Source organism: Thermobia domestica, chromosome 6 (assembly GCF_964235325.1).
Source record: "Thermobia domestica chromosome 6, izTheDome1.hap1.1, whole genome shotgun sequence".
NCBI classification, from domain to species: Eukaryota; Metazoa; Arthropoda; class Insecta; order Zygentoma; family Lepismatidae; genus Thermobia; species Thermobia domestica.
In genome coordinates, this window is record NC_137459.1 from 41,640,951 (window position 1) to 41,657,737 (window position 16,787).

The 16,787-nt window shown below is 37.7% G+C and overlaps 1 protein-coding gene across 2 annotated transcripts in view; it reads left to right on the forward strand.

Annotated features, from left to right (window-relative positions):
* LOC145687961 (uncharacterized) overlaps positions 1–16,787 on the forward strand; it is a 104,742-nt gene that overhangs the window by 48,184 nt on the left and 39,771 nt on the right. For both annotated transcript variants that reach the window (XM_081761568.1, XM_081761569.1), the window contains exon 2: positions 9,945–12,414. In XM_081761568.1, coding sequence (XP_081617694.1) covers positions 9,945–12,414 — 2,470 coding nt within the window. The remainder of the gene's footprint in view (positions 1–9,944; positions 12,415–16,787) is intronic.

Consider the following 16,787-nt stretch of genomic DNA (forward strand, 5'->3'; position numbering starts at 1 on the left):
TCGTTTTTTCACCCAACACCTTCAAACATTGATATGTCACCTAAGACGTACCTGTACCCCATCAGCATAGACGACCTTCTGCCAACTTTCTGGAAGGCCATGGATTTCATCGCGGTAGAACTTGGTGCGCCGTGAAGCGAAGAAGGTATCAAGTCATTTGGCACCTCTATTAGGGATTTGAACTCGCGTCCTCTAAGGTGATTGTCCAAGGAATGGAACGGGTGATAATCGGACGGTGTAATGTCCGGAGAGTGTGGCAGATGCAATAGTGTTTCCCACCCAGGGCGTACAATGATGTCCCAAGTCATCCTAGCGACGTGGGATTTAGCGTTGTCCTGTAACAAAAATACCTCTTTGTGATTCAGAAGTGCTGGCTCCGGTGTTTTGAGTTTTTCTTGAACACGGCTCAACTGCTGACAGTACATAGTTGCTATGATGTTCTGACCAACTGGTAGCAGTTCCCGATAAAAGATGCAGCGGGTAGTTTACCAAACACATAGTACGATCTTATTTTGGTGCAGTGCTGGTTTCGGCTGTTTTGGAACCGGTTCATGGGATGCTAACCAATGATGACGGCGTCGTAGAGCTTCGTACAGAACCTACTTCTCATTACATGTCAATATTCTGTCCAGAAATGGCTTCTTCCTCAGACGAGACAACAAAGAAGCATAGATGTCTGCTCGCGTTGCCTTCTGTCCCGGAGTCAAATCATGTGGGACCCATCGACCTAACTTGTAGTGCTTCCCAAATTGATGGAGGTGCTTCCGAATGGTTTCTCCACTCACACTGAATTGTAGTCTCAGTTCCTCATATGTCTGGCCACTGTTCGCCTCAATTTCTGCCTGAAGATCTTCATTTTCTACATGTATTGGTCTTCCGCCACGTGGTGTGTCTTCGAGCGTTTTGTCACAGTCCTTACACTTGTTAAATCACCGCTGCACTGTTCGCGTAGCTACTACACCCTCACCAAAGGCCTGGCATATCTATCGCCCCGCTGCAGAGGCGTTTGATCCCAGTTTGAACTCGTACAGAACACACGTCCTTATGACGCTGTGTGGAGGTCCCATGTTCACTCTGTCCTTACACGAGTTCACGGTGTAATTTAACTGCCACAACTAGGTAGTATGTTGAATATTTCCACACCAACAACTGACCTTTACCTTATCTCTATTCGCATTCAACTCACGGTGTGAAGGCCAATTGAACACAGACCGTCACAAAAAGCGACAGAACTTTCTTGTTTACCTTTATACATGGCTCCGAGAGCAATTGCTTCAGTGTATACTATACAGTATGTTTGTAGAAGACACAGGTAGTCCGTCGAAGCCGTATTTACGGTATATTTACTCTTATGTTTATTTCTGTGTATTTGTTGAGCTAACATTTTATTAAAAGTCTTTGCTAAACTATTGGCCAAAATATTCATAACATAATCATACCTCACTTACTTTGAATTAAAGTTTAATTAAACTTTTTTAAAACATTAACGAAAATAATACATTACTCTCAATACTTAGTTTGATTATACGATGAATATTCAAACGTGAATATTACTAGCCTTACAAATGTTTTGCCAAATGAGACTAAATTTCCCTATCATAATCTGAAAATTCCCTTCTCTGGTGTAAGGCGAAACGGAGAAAGGCCAAAGGGGAATTTCCGTTTCACCTTACAATCAAATTAACATACGCTATCTTAACATCATAGCCTGAAGTCATGAAAACAGGCATAAGGCGAAACGGGAAGACACTATCCTCAACAGTGTCCAGATAATATCAGTATTAATTATGTCATAAATGTATGGCACATGGTTCATATTCCCGTGAATGACGACAAGAGGCAAGATATGTGGCTTATCGCCCCCATAATATAATACATAGTTTTGGTCCTGTGCGGCAAGTGCAAGCACACGCTGGAATTTCCCTCCTATATACACAACTACGAGCACGCAGATCTATACTGTGCTAAGGACAGAAACAATTATATTCCCTAAACACTACCATTCCCCGTTCTTCTCCCTGTTGCAGTCTGAGTCAACATACCCAATGACGTTATTGGGGATGAACAGATTCGTGATGTGATTTTAATAGAGGAATGCAGGAATGTAATCTGCCTCCAATATTTGGTTGTTTAGTATTCGTTTGCTCACATGGAATCACGATGGCTCTGATTGTACTATAGTAGTTGCCGTCGTGTTAGTTTATGCAGCCTTAGCGATCGATATGTCCAGGTGTTCCCTTGTGTGTTGCAGAGGCAGTGAGGACCCATCTGTTGTGGAAACCCTTTGCCCTTCATAACCTACACTACTATTGGACCCAAGACATTTTACAATCCTTGAAGCTGCAGTTCTGCTGCACTACTATTCGACCCCTCGTACTCCAGTAAATAGCCAAGCTCTAAATCATTGAATTGCATAAGTTTTTTTTTTTGCGTTATACTGGCATTGTAGACTGTGATCCATATACGGTAGATTTTCACACAAAACCAAACTTGTTGTGTTGTTTGACGACCTTCAAACTACTACCACTATTCCTGTAGATACCACTGCTTGCCTTTCCTCCGCGGTATCTGGTGTGCTGGGACCTTCGAGTTGTGCCCTCTATACCCACATATGCAAGTTTCGTTCAAATTGTAGAGTGTATGTACAACTGTGAGAAAAATAAATGACGCGTCTCTTTATTTTGAAGTTTTTCGAAAATATCTCTGTTTTCTTTATATGTTCGAAATTTCGGAAGGTTTCCCCAGCAGGAAACGTTAATAACAAGCCCGTTTTTAATATTTGTGTTAGATATTAGCTTAAAATAAATAAATTAGAAGCAAAAAACATTAAATCGACCGAAATTACGAGAATTACCAACTCTGATAAAGTGGGAAATTTTGAAGAACGCGAGGGAATTCTGCAGTTCAACACGAAGCAACGACATCTATGTCATTGAGAGAAATGTGGATTAGATCTACAAAAGAAAATTTTAAGGAAATATTTCTAATATGTTTTATTACATACATTATCTGCGAACTCCAAATATATGAATCTATACTAAGTATCACCGTATAGATAGAGCAAAAAGTGGAAATTACCGATGGAAAAGGACGAATTGGCAGCACGATCGTAATGTAAAATCGTCTTTACCGTAGAACAGGTTTAGTTGACGTAAGAAAGCAAATAGCTCAGTTAGTTAAAGCAACAAGCCTGTAAACCTCATGTAGCTGGTTCGAAACCCATACAAGTGCAATTGTCACTTTTATTACTATGGTTATTTTATTTATTTTTTTATGTGGGAAAGAATCAAATTGTAACATATGTGTAAAACTCATGACGATACCAAAAAAAGAAAAAAGTGTCGTTGTCGCACTTGCATTAGTGTCCCTAATTTTTGTTTGCTAACAGTTACGTAATTATTTCCCCTGTGCTCGCTGCTCACTACATGCTCACTGGTGCACAACGAATATTTTCCAGTAAATGTTAATTCCAATTTGGAGAATTTTATAAAGTTTCACAATGTTTATCACTAGATAGTCTTCTATCTACTTTTTTGGACACTTTGATAACAGATTCCCCTATTAAATGTTTAATTTTCCTTATATATATTTAATTACGGAAAAGTTTTACAATGTATTTGTTTCAAATTGAAATTGTTTTGAATTTACCACATGAGGTAACTAGCCCGAAGGAGGAGAACTCAAGTAACTGATATTCTACGTAAAAGCAACCTATTGTGGAATGATGATGCTTCTTACCTCCAGCACATAATCTTTACGTTAGAGAGTCAGAAAGAAAAATGCTGTTTTTTCCTCCCCTATGACCACTCATCTTAAAGCTCTACATGTAATGATTCGTGTCACATAATTTCGGCTCTCCAAAGACATTCATATTTAATAATAATAGTAATAATAATAATAATAATTATTATTATTATTATTATTATTATTATTCCTGAACATGCCACCCTTACATAATGTAGTAACCTTAGACATCTTAGTTTAAAGTGCTTTCCTTAGTAATAATTTGAACAACCACATAACAAAATTTAAAATTAGGATGGGCACAACGTTTTATTTCCCCCCTCTATTTTCAGCATCTTCCAAAAGAAAGTATTTAATTTCTGACAAGCAGGGCAGACAAAACGAATAAGAAATATATTTAGAACATCCTTTCCTCCGTGAGTGGAATATCACGTAGCATTTTTTATTCTACCGAAGATGGCTCTAGGCGGTTATTGTTATGTAACAAAAGAAATACGTAATATATTTATAGCGCACCTTGGCTGTAATATTACCGCTTCTTTATTTGTTCTAGGGCGCCCAACACAACCAAGGGTGACAAAAAGAATAGGAAAAGTGTCTAAAGATTACAAAACACTTTATATTTTGTCAGAAGCATGGCAGTGTATACACAGCATTGCTTTCGTTAACAAGTGTTTCACCCTTGAATGACTTATAAAATTAGCCAGAATAACTTTTTGCCGATCGTTGCTCTAGAGGGATTTGTCCAGGATGGTTTGGTGTCGGGCTAATAACGATGAGTATGTTTATTTACAACACCGTTAAAGAAATAGCAAACTTTCTGAAAGGAACATACTTAGGAAACATCAGATCCTCCTTATACTTAGCCACAGCCCCCGTTTCCACGCTGATGGTTGAATTTCTGAAACAGTTATTAAATTACGTTCGAAGCATTGGCCTAAATAGCGCCCCCCACAACCCTGTAGCGCGGGCCGCACAAGCTGCAATCCAAAAAAATATATAGAAAGTACGCAGGGGTGTATCACGCCAAATTTTCACCTGGGCAAAGTAACTTTTTGGCGCGCTCCCACCTAGTACTAGCCTATATTTTACATTCTATCCTAGTGTTTTTAATAGTTTAAACCCATTTTTCAAAAAGACATTCATTACCTAGGAAAACTTCACAAAGAATATGGCCTGCTATAAACAATACGAACACCGCCCCCCAGCTTGGTCTAGTGGCTAGCACGCCTGCCCTCTGTGGTCCCGGGTCCAATTCCCGGTGGGTTACTGTTGAACGATAAACGTGGTTCGGATTTCACTATAATCAGTATCCACATCTCCTTTGGCAATTAAGGCATAACCGTGGAACGCTAAACTCAAGCAAAGAAACAAACAATACTTACTCCCCATCCACTCTTTATTCTACATGCCATCTCTCCATTTGTCGATACAGTCCCCTTAGTGCTATGAAACTCTCTTCTTCCATGGTGAAATGGAAAAAGATTATGTAATTGCTGCTACTTTACAAGAATATAAACCAAAAAAGTCAGTAGGAAACAAATTATAAAATTTACTTTTTGAGGCTCGTTTTGGCGCCCCTCTGACTGGCGCCCCGAGAAGTCGCCCGGATTGCCCGGCCCTTGGTCCGCCCCTGAAAGTATGGATGCATAACTAAGGGCTGCGGACGTGAGGTTAACCTTCATGTTATGCCAATGGTTTGACGTGTTTGAAATGTTCAGTAACTGATCGGTTAGTGAAATAATTTCGACGGTTACTGATATTTAAAGTTTAGCTAAGACAAAGTTACCTAACCAAATACATTTGATAGCGCGATGTTACAATTTGATTTTTCCTCACATAAAAAAAGAGAAAAACAATAGTAATAAAAACCCTTACTCGTATTAGGCTCGAACTAACAACCTAATTCGTACAGACTAGTTGCTCTGACCATCTGAGTTTCGATTTCTTACGCGAAAGAAGTCTGTTATATTGCGAGGCATGCTTTTTATTATGATCGTGCTGTTAATTTATTCTTTCGATAGGTAATTTCCACTGTTTGCTTTATCTATATAAATAAATGTATAGATTCATATATTAAGAGTCTTTGGGTAACGTGTATAATAATTTCGCGACAAATATACTTGCTTAAATGTATTGTATGCTATGATTTGCCCTGACTGTCTGTTCATATGGTGGTTGTAAAACACACGTCAAAACTGTTCGAAGTAATACGAACACGGCTTAAGAACAGGGACTGAACTGAGTTACCACTCGATTGATCTTGAGGGCAAAAAACACCAAAGGGTAGCTATAAACGAAAGTTCAGCATGCATTTCTGTGGAGCTCTGTTCAGTATCACGGTTCTCTGACAAACACGTTTGTTATTAGGAGTATATTTTACAAACCTAACCTTTCGATAGAGCGCAATGGCAGAGAACCAAAGTAAAGGAATTCTTGCCCTTATTAAGGTGGGGTACCACCATGTGCAATAAAAATGTCGCGTCTCCTTGAAGTGATACTTTATCGAAAATAGCGCGTTTTCCTTTATATATTCGAAGTTTCTGAGGGTTCCAAAATGAGAAAACATTACTGGCAAACAAGGACGCATTTAGGGGTGGGTTCAGGGGCTCCGAACCCCCTCTGAAATCCCAACTTTTCTGTAAATTTAACCTAATTTTGGGGGTTATTTTCAAAAATTTTATTATAATTTATCCTAATATTGATGTCGGACCCCCCAGATAGATTTGGACCCCTCCCGAAATAAATTCCTGCATACGTGCCTGCTGACAAATATATTCGTTAAATAATAAAGTAAAATACCTAATTAAGGAGCAAAAAGCTTCAACACGGTCTAAATTTTGTCCACTGCCAATATTGTTAGAAGGGATATTAATAGCAAAAACTCCTAGTCAATGCTGAACCTTGGAACTTCATCCCGAACACAAGCATATTTTCGAGACACACTAAGGCCTAGCCAGAAGGCATTGTAAGCGTGTTACGTTTGGCAACATCGCATGGAAACAAATCAATGCTGAATTGCATTCTAACCCGTTCCTACTACTATTACTACTAATAATACTACTTTTACTACTAACTTTTGCTATGGATCTGTATAATTCAAGGGCAAACTTATTTTAATGAAAATTTTAAAAAATAATCGTTAAATCACTTTTTGAATATTATTTTTAATCTTTTTTAACGAAAGAAGTGTTATAAACTTTTTTTAAAAAAATAATAAATATAACTCTACGTAGGCAGGGTTTGAACCCACGCGAAACCCAATCTTCCTTACTAGCATGTTGCGCTAGCTCACTCAGCTACAAGAGCCGACAGCATTTGATGTTTACTTTGTGCTATATTTAGGCCATGACTCGCGATGTCACCAATAGGATCACGATATAGACGTCATTATTTTTCCTATATTGCAGAGTCCCCCGAGATTTGATCATTGTCTACTCGGACTGGAATTGTCATTTGGAACAAACACTTTAATATAAAGCCAAAAATTCCTTTAAAATAGACGAAAACTTTGAAAGTTTTAAGAATTTTAATAGTTTTGCCTTTTCCCATAAGGGAGTCAAAGCCTCTACACCGAAGAGCCCACCGAGATTTGATCATTGACCACTCGGACTGAAATTCTCATTTGGAACCAAAACTTTAATATGAAGTAAATAATTAAACTTTTACATCAATTTGAACTGACTGGGTTCCGGTTAACCACACTATTATGTTTAGTTTAGTCAAGTGGTAATTTGTGACAGCTTCACATCATCAAAAGAATCCTTCACTTCACCGCCCCCCCCAGGACTCCGTGCTGGATCAGCCATTAGAATCAATAGACACTTTTCCTATTCTTTTTGTCACCCTTGGTTGTGTAGGAGCTCCCTCGAACAAATAAAGAAGCGGTAATATTACAATCAAGGGGCTCTATGTATTAGGTATCTCTTTAGTTACCTACCCCTAACCGCACAGGGCGATCTTCGGTAGAATAAAAAATTCTGGTGTGGGAGACCCGGGTTCGATTCCCGGTGGGAGCTCATGTGGTTCGGATTCCACGTTAATCAGTAGGTCCACGTCTCATATAGCCTCGCTGCTGAACGGGACGTTAAACTCAAAATCAACTCAACTCAATAAAAAATGCTACGTGATATTCCAATCATGAAGGGGGAGAGGATAATATATTTCTTATTCATTTTGTCTGCCCTGCTTATCAGAAATTACGTAACGTTGTCCTTGTCTGTTGGGCTACTGAAATGAGAGGGGCAAAAAAACGTCGTGCCGCCTCCCACATGGTGGCTCAAATTATTACTAAAGAAAGCATTTTAAACTAAGATGTCTAAGGTTACTACATTAGGTAAGGATGGCATATTCAGGAATATTATTATTATTATTATTATTATTATTATTATTATTATTATTATTATTATATGAATATCTTTGGAGCACCGAAATTGTGTAAGAACCATGGTATGTAGAGGTTTAAGATGGGTGGTCATAGGGGAGGAAAAACCAGGATTTTTCTCCATCTGACTCTCTAACGTAAAGATTATGTGCTGGAGGTAAGAAGCATCATCATTCCACAATAGATTGCTTTTACGTAGAATATAAGCTACTGCAGTTCTGCTCCTTCGGGCTAGTTACCTCATGTGGTAAATTCAAAACAATTTCAATTTAAAACAAATACATTGTAAAACTTTTCCGTAATTAAATATATATAAGGAAAATTAAACATTTAATAGGGAAATCTGTTATCAAAGTGTCCAAAAAAGTAGATAGAAGACTATCTAGTGATAAACATTGTGAAACTTTATAAAATTCTCCAAATTGGAATTAACATTTACTGGAAAATATTCGTTATGCACCAGTGAGCATGTAGTGAGCAGTGAGCACATGGGAAATAATTACGTAACTGTTAGCAAACAAAAATTAGGGACACTAATGCAAGTGCGACAACGACACTTTTTTCTTTTTTTGGTATCGTCATGAGTTTTACACATATGTTACAATTTGATTCTTTCCCACATAAAAAATAAATAAAATAACAATAGTAATAAAAGTGACAATTGCACTTGTATGGGTTTCGAACCAGCTACCTGAAGTTTACAGGCTTTTTGCTTTAACTAACTGAGCTATTTGCTGTCTTACGTCAACTAAACCTGTTCTACGGTAAAGACGATTTTACACTACGATCGTGCTGCCAATTCGTCCTTTTCCATCGGTAATTTCCACTTTTTGCTCTATCTATACGGTGATACTTAGTATAGATTCATATATTTGGAGTTCGCAGATAATGTATGTAATAAAACATATTAGAAATATTTCCTTAAAATTTTCTTTTGTAGATCTAATCCACATTTCTCTCAATGACATAGATGTCGTTGCTTCGTGTTGAACTGCAGAATTCCCTCGCGTTCTTGAAAATTTCCCACTTTATCAGAGTTGGTAATTCCTCTAATTTCAGTCGATTTAATGTTTTTCTCTTCTAATTTATTTATTTTAAGCTAATATCTAACAGAAATATTAAAAACGGGTTTGTTATTAACGCTTCCTGCTGGGGAAACCTTCTGAAATTTCGAACATATAAAGAAAACGGAGATATTTTCGAAAAACTTCAAAATAAAGAGACGCGTCATTTATTTTGCTCATAGTAGTACGTGATGTTCTTATATGCATTTCCACCAGTGGAGTAATGCTGAGTTTAGAAAATTAGCGTCATAACTCTGTTTCCAGCTTCGTTTCCAAATGCTGCTTATACCTTATGCCCACTAGATGATCATTTCCTATGGTGAGCCTGCTGAGAAAGTTCCAATCTTAACATCTTTTTCCTGTTTGATATAATACAGCCAGTTTCATATGTTGATATTAAGAAAATGGCATTAACATGCTAGCAAATTTTCCGCATAATATTGTGTGTAGCTATATAAATACAATGTTTATCAGAAAAGAAGTTGCATCATATGTTAATACAGTGGTCAATTTTTCTGGCTATACGGCAGGAACTTCCCTTTGAATTTAAAAACTTTACTTTACAATATGGCCTTTAACTGTACTTTAAAATGAACAGAATGGCATATTATGTGTATACCCCCATAGATCCTGTATGGTCCTGTATGTAGGACCCCCATGGTTCCTTGTTCCCATTATTATTATTATTATTGTATAAGTCACATCATTCACTTCCGTTACTAGTTGTTCAATTATTTTTCTATATATTACAGGTTTTGAATGGCAATTTGACTCGAGTGAAGATGAATTAAGTGACTCATCATCATCTTCATCAACTTCGTCGTCCGAGTCATCTTCGTCGTCATCGGACACATCCACGTCTAGTAGTTCAGACGATTCATTGATTAGATATAACAAGTCATCTGCTCCTACAACTGTCACGGAAAATGAAGAAGATCGTAAGGATACATCATCAGAAACACAACCTGATTCAGCAAAAAGCTTAGAAGTGCAATCTAAGACATCGAAAGAGCAAGGTGAAGAGACAGTGTCACTGGAACATCTTGAAAAGAAACCTGAGGCTCCAGAACAAATAGAAAAAGCAGAACCATTCGAAGAAATTATAGAAGAATCAGTGTCATGGAAAGATATGAGATGGGAACCGAGTTCTCCAGAAAAGGTAGAAGAAATATCGGAGTCAAGTAAACAACGAGAGAGTCGAGAGTCAAATGAAGAACCAGAAGAGCAACCGAAGTCGCCAGTAGAGCTACCGATGTCCCAGATACAGGAAGCAGAGTTAGAAGAAGGATTAAAGAAGGGAGATAAGCCATCGGAAGACGTAGAGGAAGAAAAGATGAAGTTGCCAAAACAATCAGATGAGGTGGAAGAGGCTCAAGCTAATGAATATACAAAGTACCGAGAAGAAGAATTAAGGAAGAAGGATGAGCCATCGGAAGACGTAGAGGGAGAAAACATGAAGTCGCAAAAACAATCAGATGAGGTGGAAGAGCCTCAAGGTGATGAATATACAAAGTCGCGAGAAGAATTAAGGAAGAAGGATGAGCCATCGGAAGACGTAGAGGAAGAAAAGATGAAGTCGCCGAAACAATCAGATAAGGTGGAAAAGGCCCAATGTGATGAATATACAAAGTCACGGAAAGAAGAATTAAAAAAAGGAGATAAGCCATCGGAAGATGTAGAGGGAGAAAAAATGAAGTCGCCAAAACAATCAGATGAGGCGGAAGAGGCTGAAGGTGATAAACATACAAAGTCGCGAGAAGAACCAGAACAACAATCAGAATCACCAGAAGAGATAACAGCGTCATTTAGAAAACTGAAAGTAAAAGAAGACTCGGAAGATGTTGAAGAAGAGAAGCTGAAGCCACAGGAAAAGCTAGAATTTCCGAAAGGAGCAGAACAAATATCAGAGTTGCCAAAAGAAGTTAAGAAGACGTTGCTGTCACCAAAAGTACAAGAAGAAATATCAGAGCTAACTAAAGTTTTGGAACAAGAACCTGTTTCACACGAAACGAAGGATTTAGCGAAACCCGAACAACAAATGATAGAGAAGGAGGAAAAGCAGCCCAAAAGTAAGTCACCACATTGTACGCCAACTAGAACAACGGAGGAGGAAAACAGAACCCAAGAAGAGAAAGCTGCATCAAAGGCAGGAGAACAGAAAGACATTTTAGCGACGCCAAAAGTAGCAACAAAACCAGGAAAAGGTGACAAGAGATTCAAGACCATGCGATCTATTGAAGATGATGTTAGAATTGGTGCCAAACTGCAAGTAAGTTCTTCACAGCACCATAACGATGTTGAAACAATACCTTCAACATCATCATCTTTATATTCTCCGGTCTCAAACATAAGTGTAAGCGAATTTGATAAATCAGAATCATCTCCTACAGATGACAGTTCAACTACATTCCAAGAAGATGAAAAGAGTTCAGATGAACTCAAGGCCAGAAAAGAGCCATATACCGAGTCTGCGTTTGATGGTGCTGGCTCTAAGCATCATCGTACATGCGCAGATGAGTCAACTATATCTGAGCGAGAAGTGCTTGTGTGCTCTGAAAAACTCCCAGAAAGTCCAGAAGAAAGGTGGCCCGTTGATATCTTGGAAAGGATAAAATATAGTATTGAAGAACAGCCAAGTTTCGAGCAAATAGAAACATGTGAAGTTGATTCTGAACAAGATATATATCAGAGACAATATGAGGGAGAAGATCAAACAAAAATGTTTCAAGAAAACAGTCCTATGAATAGGGAAGAGGCAGATCGCAACACTGAATCAGAAGAACATGTTACGGATAAACAAAAGGATGCTCCACCAGCGGAACAAGAAAAAGCGAAAATATTGTCTCTAGAAGATGAGCAAAAACATCTCTCTGAAGTTCATGCTTCGGATGGAGAAAAGGATACATCAGTATTGGAGGAAGAAGCACCTCGAGAATTACTTGTTCAAGATCAAGGACACGACGAAGGGTATGATTCCACAGTTGCAGCACAAGATAATGAAATAGTCTCAAACGATCAGAGAAAAACTGATGATTTAGAGAAAGCAGATGATCAACAAAACACAAAGCAGGAACAAAGTTCCACACAAGCTTCCTTTCAGAAATCTGATGATAATAATTTGCTTCGCTTAGCAAGGGCAGCAGAGGTAGTGCATATGGGCAGCAAGACCCCAAGAGGAGAGAAAAGGAGGGCAACTTCTCAAGCTGAGGGAGAAAATCAAAGGTTAGTATCAATTTTGCCGTAACTAGACCTAAAATAAATTAGTTTGCTTAATGGTTTGGATATGTAGTGTCGTAACGGCGGCTTGTGAGGGAAGGCACATTAATAAAAATTACAGTTTTATCTGCAAGTTAAGGGAAGGAAACTTACCTAATGCTATAATTCTTAAGATAGTTATCATCTTAGATAAGTCTTTGTCACTGATGTACCTTCCCTCGGGAGTCACCACTGCCAGTACTTAAATCTTTGTATTTTTACATTTGCTGCTCTGACGTTTTAATTTATTGATTTCATTCACCACTGGCAGTACGTAAATCTTTAATTTGTGTTTTTATAGTTGCAGCTCTCACGTTTTAATTTATTGATTTTATTCACCACTGGCAGTACGTAAATCTTTAATTTGTGATTTTACAGATAGGCTCTGACGATTTAATCTATTGATTTCATTCACCACTGGCGGTACCTAAATCTTTAATTTGTGTTTTTACAGTTGCAGCTCTCACATTTTAATTTATTGATTTTATTCACCACTGGCAGTACGTAAATCTTTAATTTGTATTTCTACAGTTAGGCTCTGATGATTTAATTTACTGATTTCATTCTCCACTGGCGGTACCAAATCTTTAATTTATGTTTTGACAGGTGCAGCTCTCACGTTTTAATTTATTAATTTTATTCACCACTGGCATTAGGTAAATATTTAAGGTGAATTTCCTAAGAAACAGAGTTGTTCAAAATTAACGTTTAAAGATAGACAACCCAAATGCCTTTTCTGTGTTTCCGGATGCATACCATTCAGCCCATACGAAGAACAGGCACTTCTAGTGTGTGAGTGTAAAGGCTTGACTATCGCTAATATTTGGCAGCACGTTTTCCCCATCTTTCCATTGTATGTTGTATCCAGGGATGGACTGGCCATAATCAAGTACCGGCCCGATGGCCGCTGCGCCCTCCTCACACAAGTGCCTTTGCGCCCTCCTCGGGAGGGGCTAAGACTCGTCTTAGTCTAGGGAAGAAGCACAGTTTCCTCTCTGAACACATTTTTTTTTTAAAAAAAAACAAGGCTACATAATTATTTTATAAATTCGCTACCCTTTGACCAGCTAGGGCTCCACCCCAGACCCTGGTATTTGCTCGGCTTGCGGCCTCGCTCTTTCTGTTTTCGGCGTGGGAATGCTATTAATGATATTAGATTTACCCCTAAATATATAGATTTGAATCTAATATAGGTCATTTTGGACGATTTTTACATATCACTCTTACCAACCCTACGCTCCGCATCCAAATCCCAGTATTTGCTCGGCCTGCGGCCTCGCTCTTTCTGTTTTTGGCTTTGGGAATGTCATTATAATTATCTTAGGGACCCTGAAATTTATAGATTTGACTCTAATATCGGTCATTTTGGATGATTTTTATATATCATCCCTCCCACCCCACTGCTCCGCCCCCAAATCCCATCTTTACTCGGCCTACGGCCTTGCCTTTTCTGTTTTAGGCTTTGTTGGTACTATTAATAATCTCAGTGACTTCGAAATATATTGATTTGACTTTAATCTCAGACATTTTTACATCTCTCCCTCCCACTCCCGCCGTTAGGGGCGCTAGTGGCCTTATATACCAAGGCTGTTTTATGTTACACTATAACCTATATGTTTCCAAAATTTCGTTAAAATTATTTTTCTCGTTCTTACGTTATACCATTAAAACCATTCCTACTGTTATAACCCCCATTTAAATAGCATTGGGTTCAAGTTTCCACCCCCCCTCTGCAAAGGGGAGAGTTGGGGGTTGCTAACCCCGACAGTGTTGATTATCTGGTACCAAAGAATATTTATGCCAAATTTGCTCAAAATCGGTTGAACCGTCTAGGAGGAGATGTGGAACATAATCATACATACATACAAACGTACATACATACATACAAACATACAGTGGCATTTATAATATAGTAGATAGATTATTGTACGTATATATGCACATTGAAAAAGTATACGTATACAAAATTATATGATGCCCAAATATATAATGTATATAGAATATAATACTTGCAAAATCTGTACTATGACTTAGGACAAGTGAGAATGCTGCAAAAACTGTATACTGTTTGTGATTAACATGCACATCAAATGGCTTGAAGGGCGGTCACGAATCAAAGAATGATTTGAAAATGATATGTTGTGACTTATGAAGAAACTTTCTAATATATTAATAGACTTTGATACGCTTGGTAAGTACATTATTAAGTATAATGTAGTATTGTTATTTTCGCTGTGGAGTGCAAAGGTTCACGTTAGTTAATGATTAAGAGGGGTCAAGTGCTGAACGAGCTCATCAACTTCAGAAAATTGACCCTTGACCGGAGAAATAATGGGTTTGTGGAGAAGAAGAAGTGAAATTAGGAAATGAAATAATTTCAGTGGAGAAATATATTGTAATTGTTGGTTTTAAGTGGTGTTTCATGGAACTTGGGAACTAGAATCCAATTCCAAAGTCAGACATGATGCAATGTCTCTCATTCAAAAGTTGTGCTCATTGTGGCTAGATGTTTTTATTGATTTGTCAGCACATCACACCTTTATCAGACTACTTGAAAACAAAAAAATTGACTATGTCCAAGCATGGCACCTGATGTCCTCAACTCAAAATAAGTTGAAAGAAGCTAAATCCTGTTCGGCGTAAGCTCTAAACTGCGATAAACAAAGCCACGTGAAACTAAATCTCCCTGATTTGCTGTTGTCCTACCGACGCTTTTACTCCTCTGCAAAATAGTTCATATGATTTGATTATTAGTTTTACTATGAAGCTCCATATAAAACTGCTACATTATTATAAATGATAAAAATATAATACGGATTATCTAATAATGCTGCAATCAAGTGCGGCTAATGAAACAATAGAAATAAACACTAAGCATGCGCAGTAATTATGGCGGCAATTCAACTGTGGACGCGTGTTCTGGTTTCAAGCCTGAAAGACGGCTGTCATGAATCCCGGTTCCGTGAGTGTTGTGGTGAAACATCAACAAGATAAACTTTTACTCACTAAGCAACAATTATTTACCAGCGAAATTCAAATATTTTTTTTAAAATCTTTCCAGTTTTTTCTTTCTTTTCTGCTGCTGGAAGTATCTGAACAACACGAGACAGTATTGTCAAAATGCACGTGTATAATTTGCTCCTCCCCGTGGGAAGTGGGGGTGATACATCACTAGCCAATCGTATTTGTGACAAGCGGAAGAATACAAATATTTTGTTTATCAGAGTTTAGAGCTTGTCTACAAAGCAGTAGAACACTTTGCAACAGAAATGTCAAACAGTATTGAAAGACTCATTACATATGTTCCTAGTCTAGAACAAATTATAGAAACAGAAATGCCTGAGGTAAGATGTAGAAAAAGAAAGAAAATGGCAGGGGAATCAGCTTCTGATGAAGTAATTGAAGACAGTAAATACAGATTTGAAGTAACCGTTTTCAACTGTGTTCTTGACCAAATTTCTAACAACATGCAGGAACGATTTGCTGAAAATCAAAGCTTATACTTAGATTTCGAGTGTTTTGATCCTAAGAAGTTCAAGAGTTTAAGTCTGGCTTCGTTGTCACTGAAAAGAATCACTGAATTAATTCCTGATTGTGAAGAGGGAAAACTTAAAGAAGAGCTTCTTTCGTTTTCATCAATGTGGGAAGAGTTTTATGAGAACCAAGAAAAGAATCAAGGAGCTGTTGAGGTTCGTACGATTGAAGATTTGATTGAAGAGGACAAGTTTTCTGAAGATTTCATGGAGGATGAGGAGGAATATTTGGGTCCGACTGACGATATTGTAAATTTAAGGTCTATAAAATGTGATGGAGTGAAGTGCAATTCTTGCTTTAAGTGCGTCTTCGATGTAATTTTGCAGTACAATATGTACTCAAGACTCTACACAGAATTATTCAAAGTTTATAAGTATCTCCTTACATTACCGGCAACACAAGTGTTCTGTGAGCGAGCATTTTCAAAGCTCAGTTACATTAAAACAAGACTCTGTTTAAGACTTACAGATGAACATCTGGAATCATTGTTCTTGATGAACTCAAAGAGACATTCGGACCAAAATAGACAACAATCTTATTATTGACAAAATATGTGAGAAAAGCAAGGAGATGCGAAGGCTCCTTCAAGCATAAAGCAGTGATTTTACTTTCATTTTCCAGTTTTATTTTTGAATTTCTTTTTTCGCTAGGTAGGTATATAATTCTAAATTTACTTTTGTTAATTTGTAGTAAATGTTTCATGTATACTTCTTATCAACGGTTTTAAAAATAGATGAAAAATAAATTAGTGTTATGATGAACATAGCTTTAAAAGGACAGAAGTATGAAAAATAGCATAAGCCCCA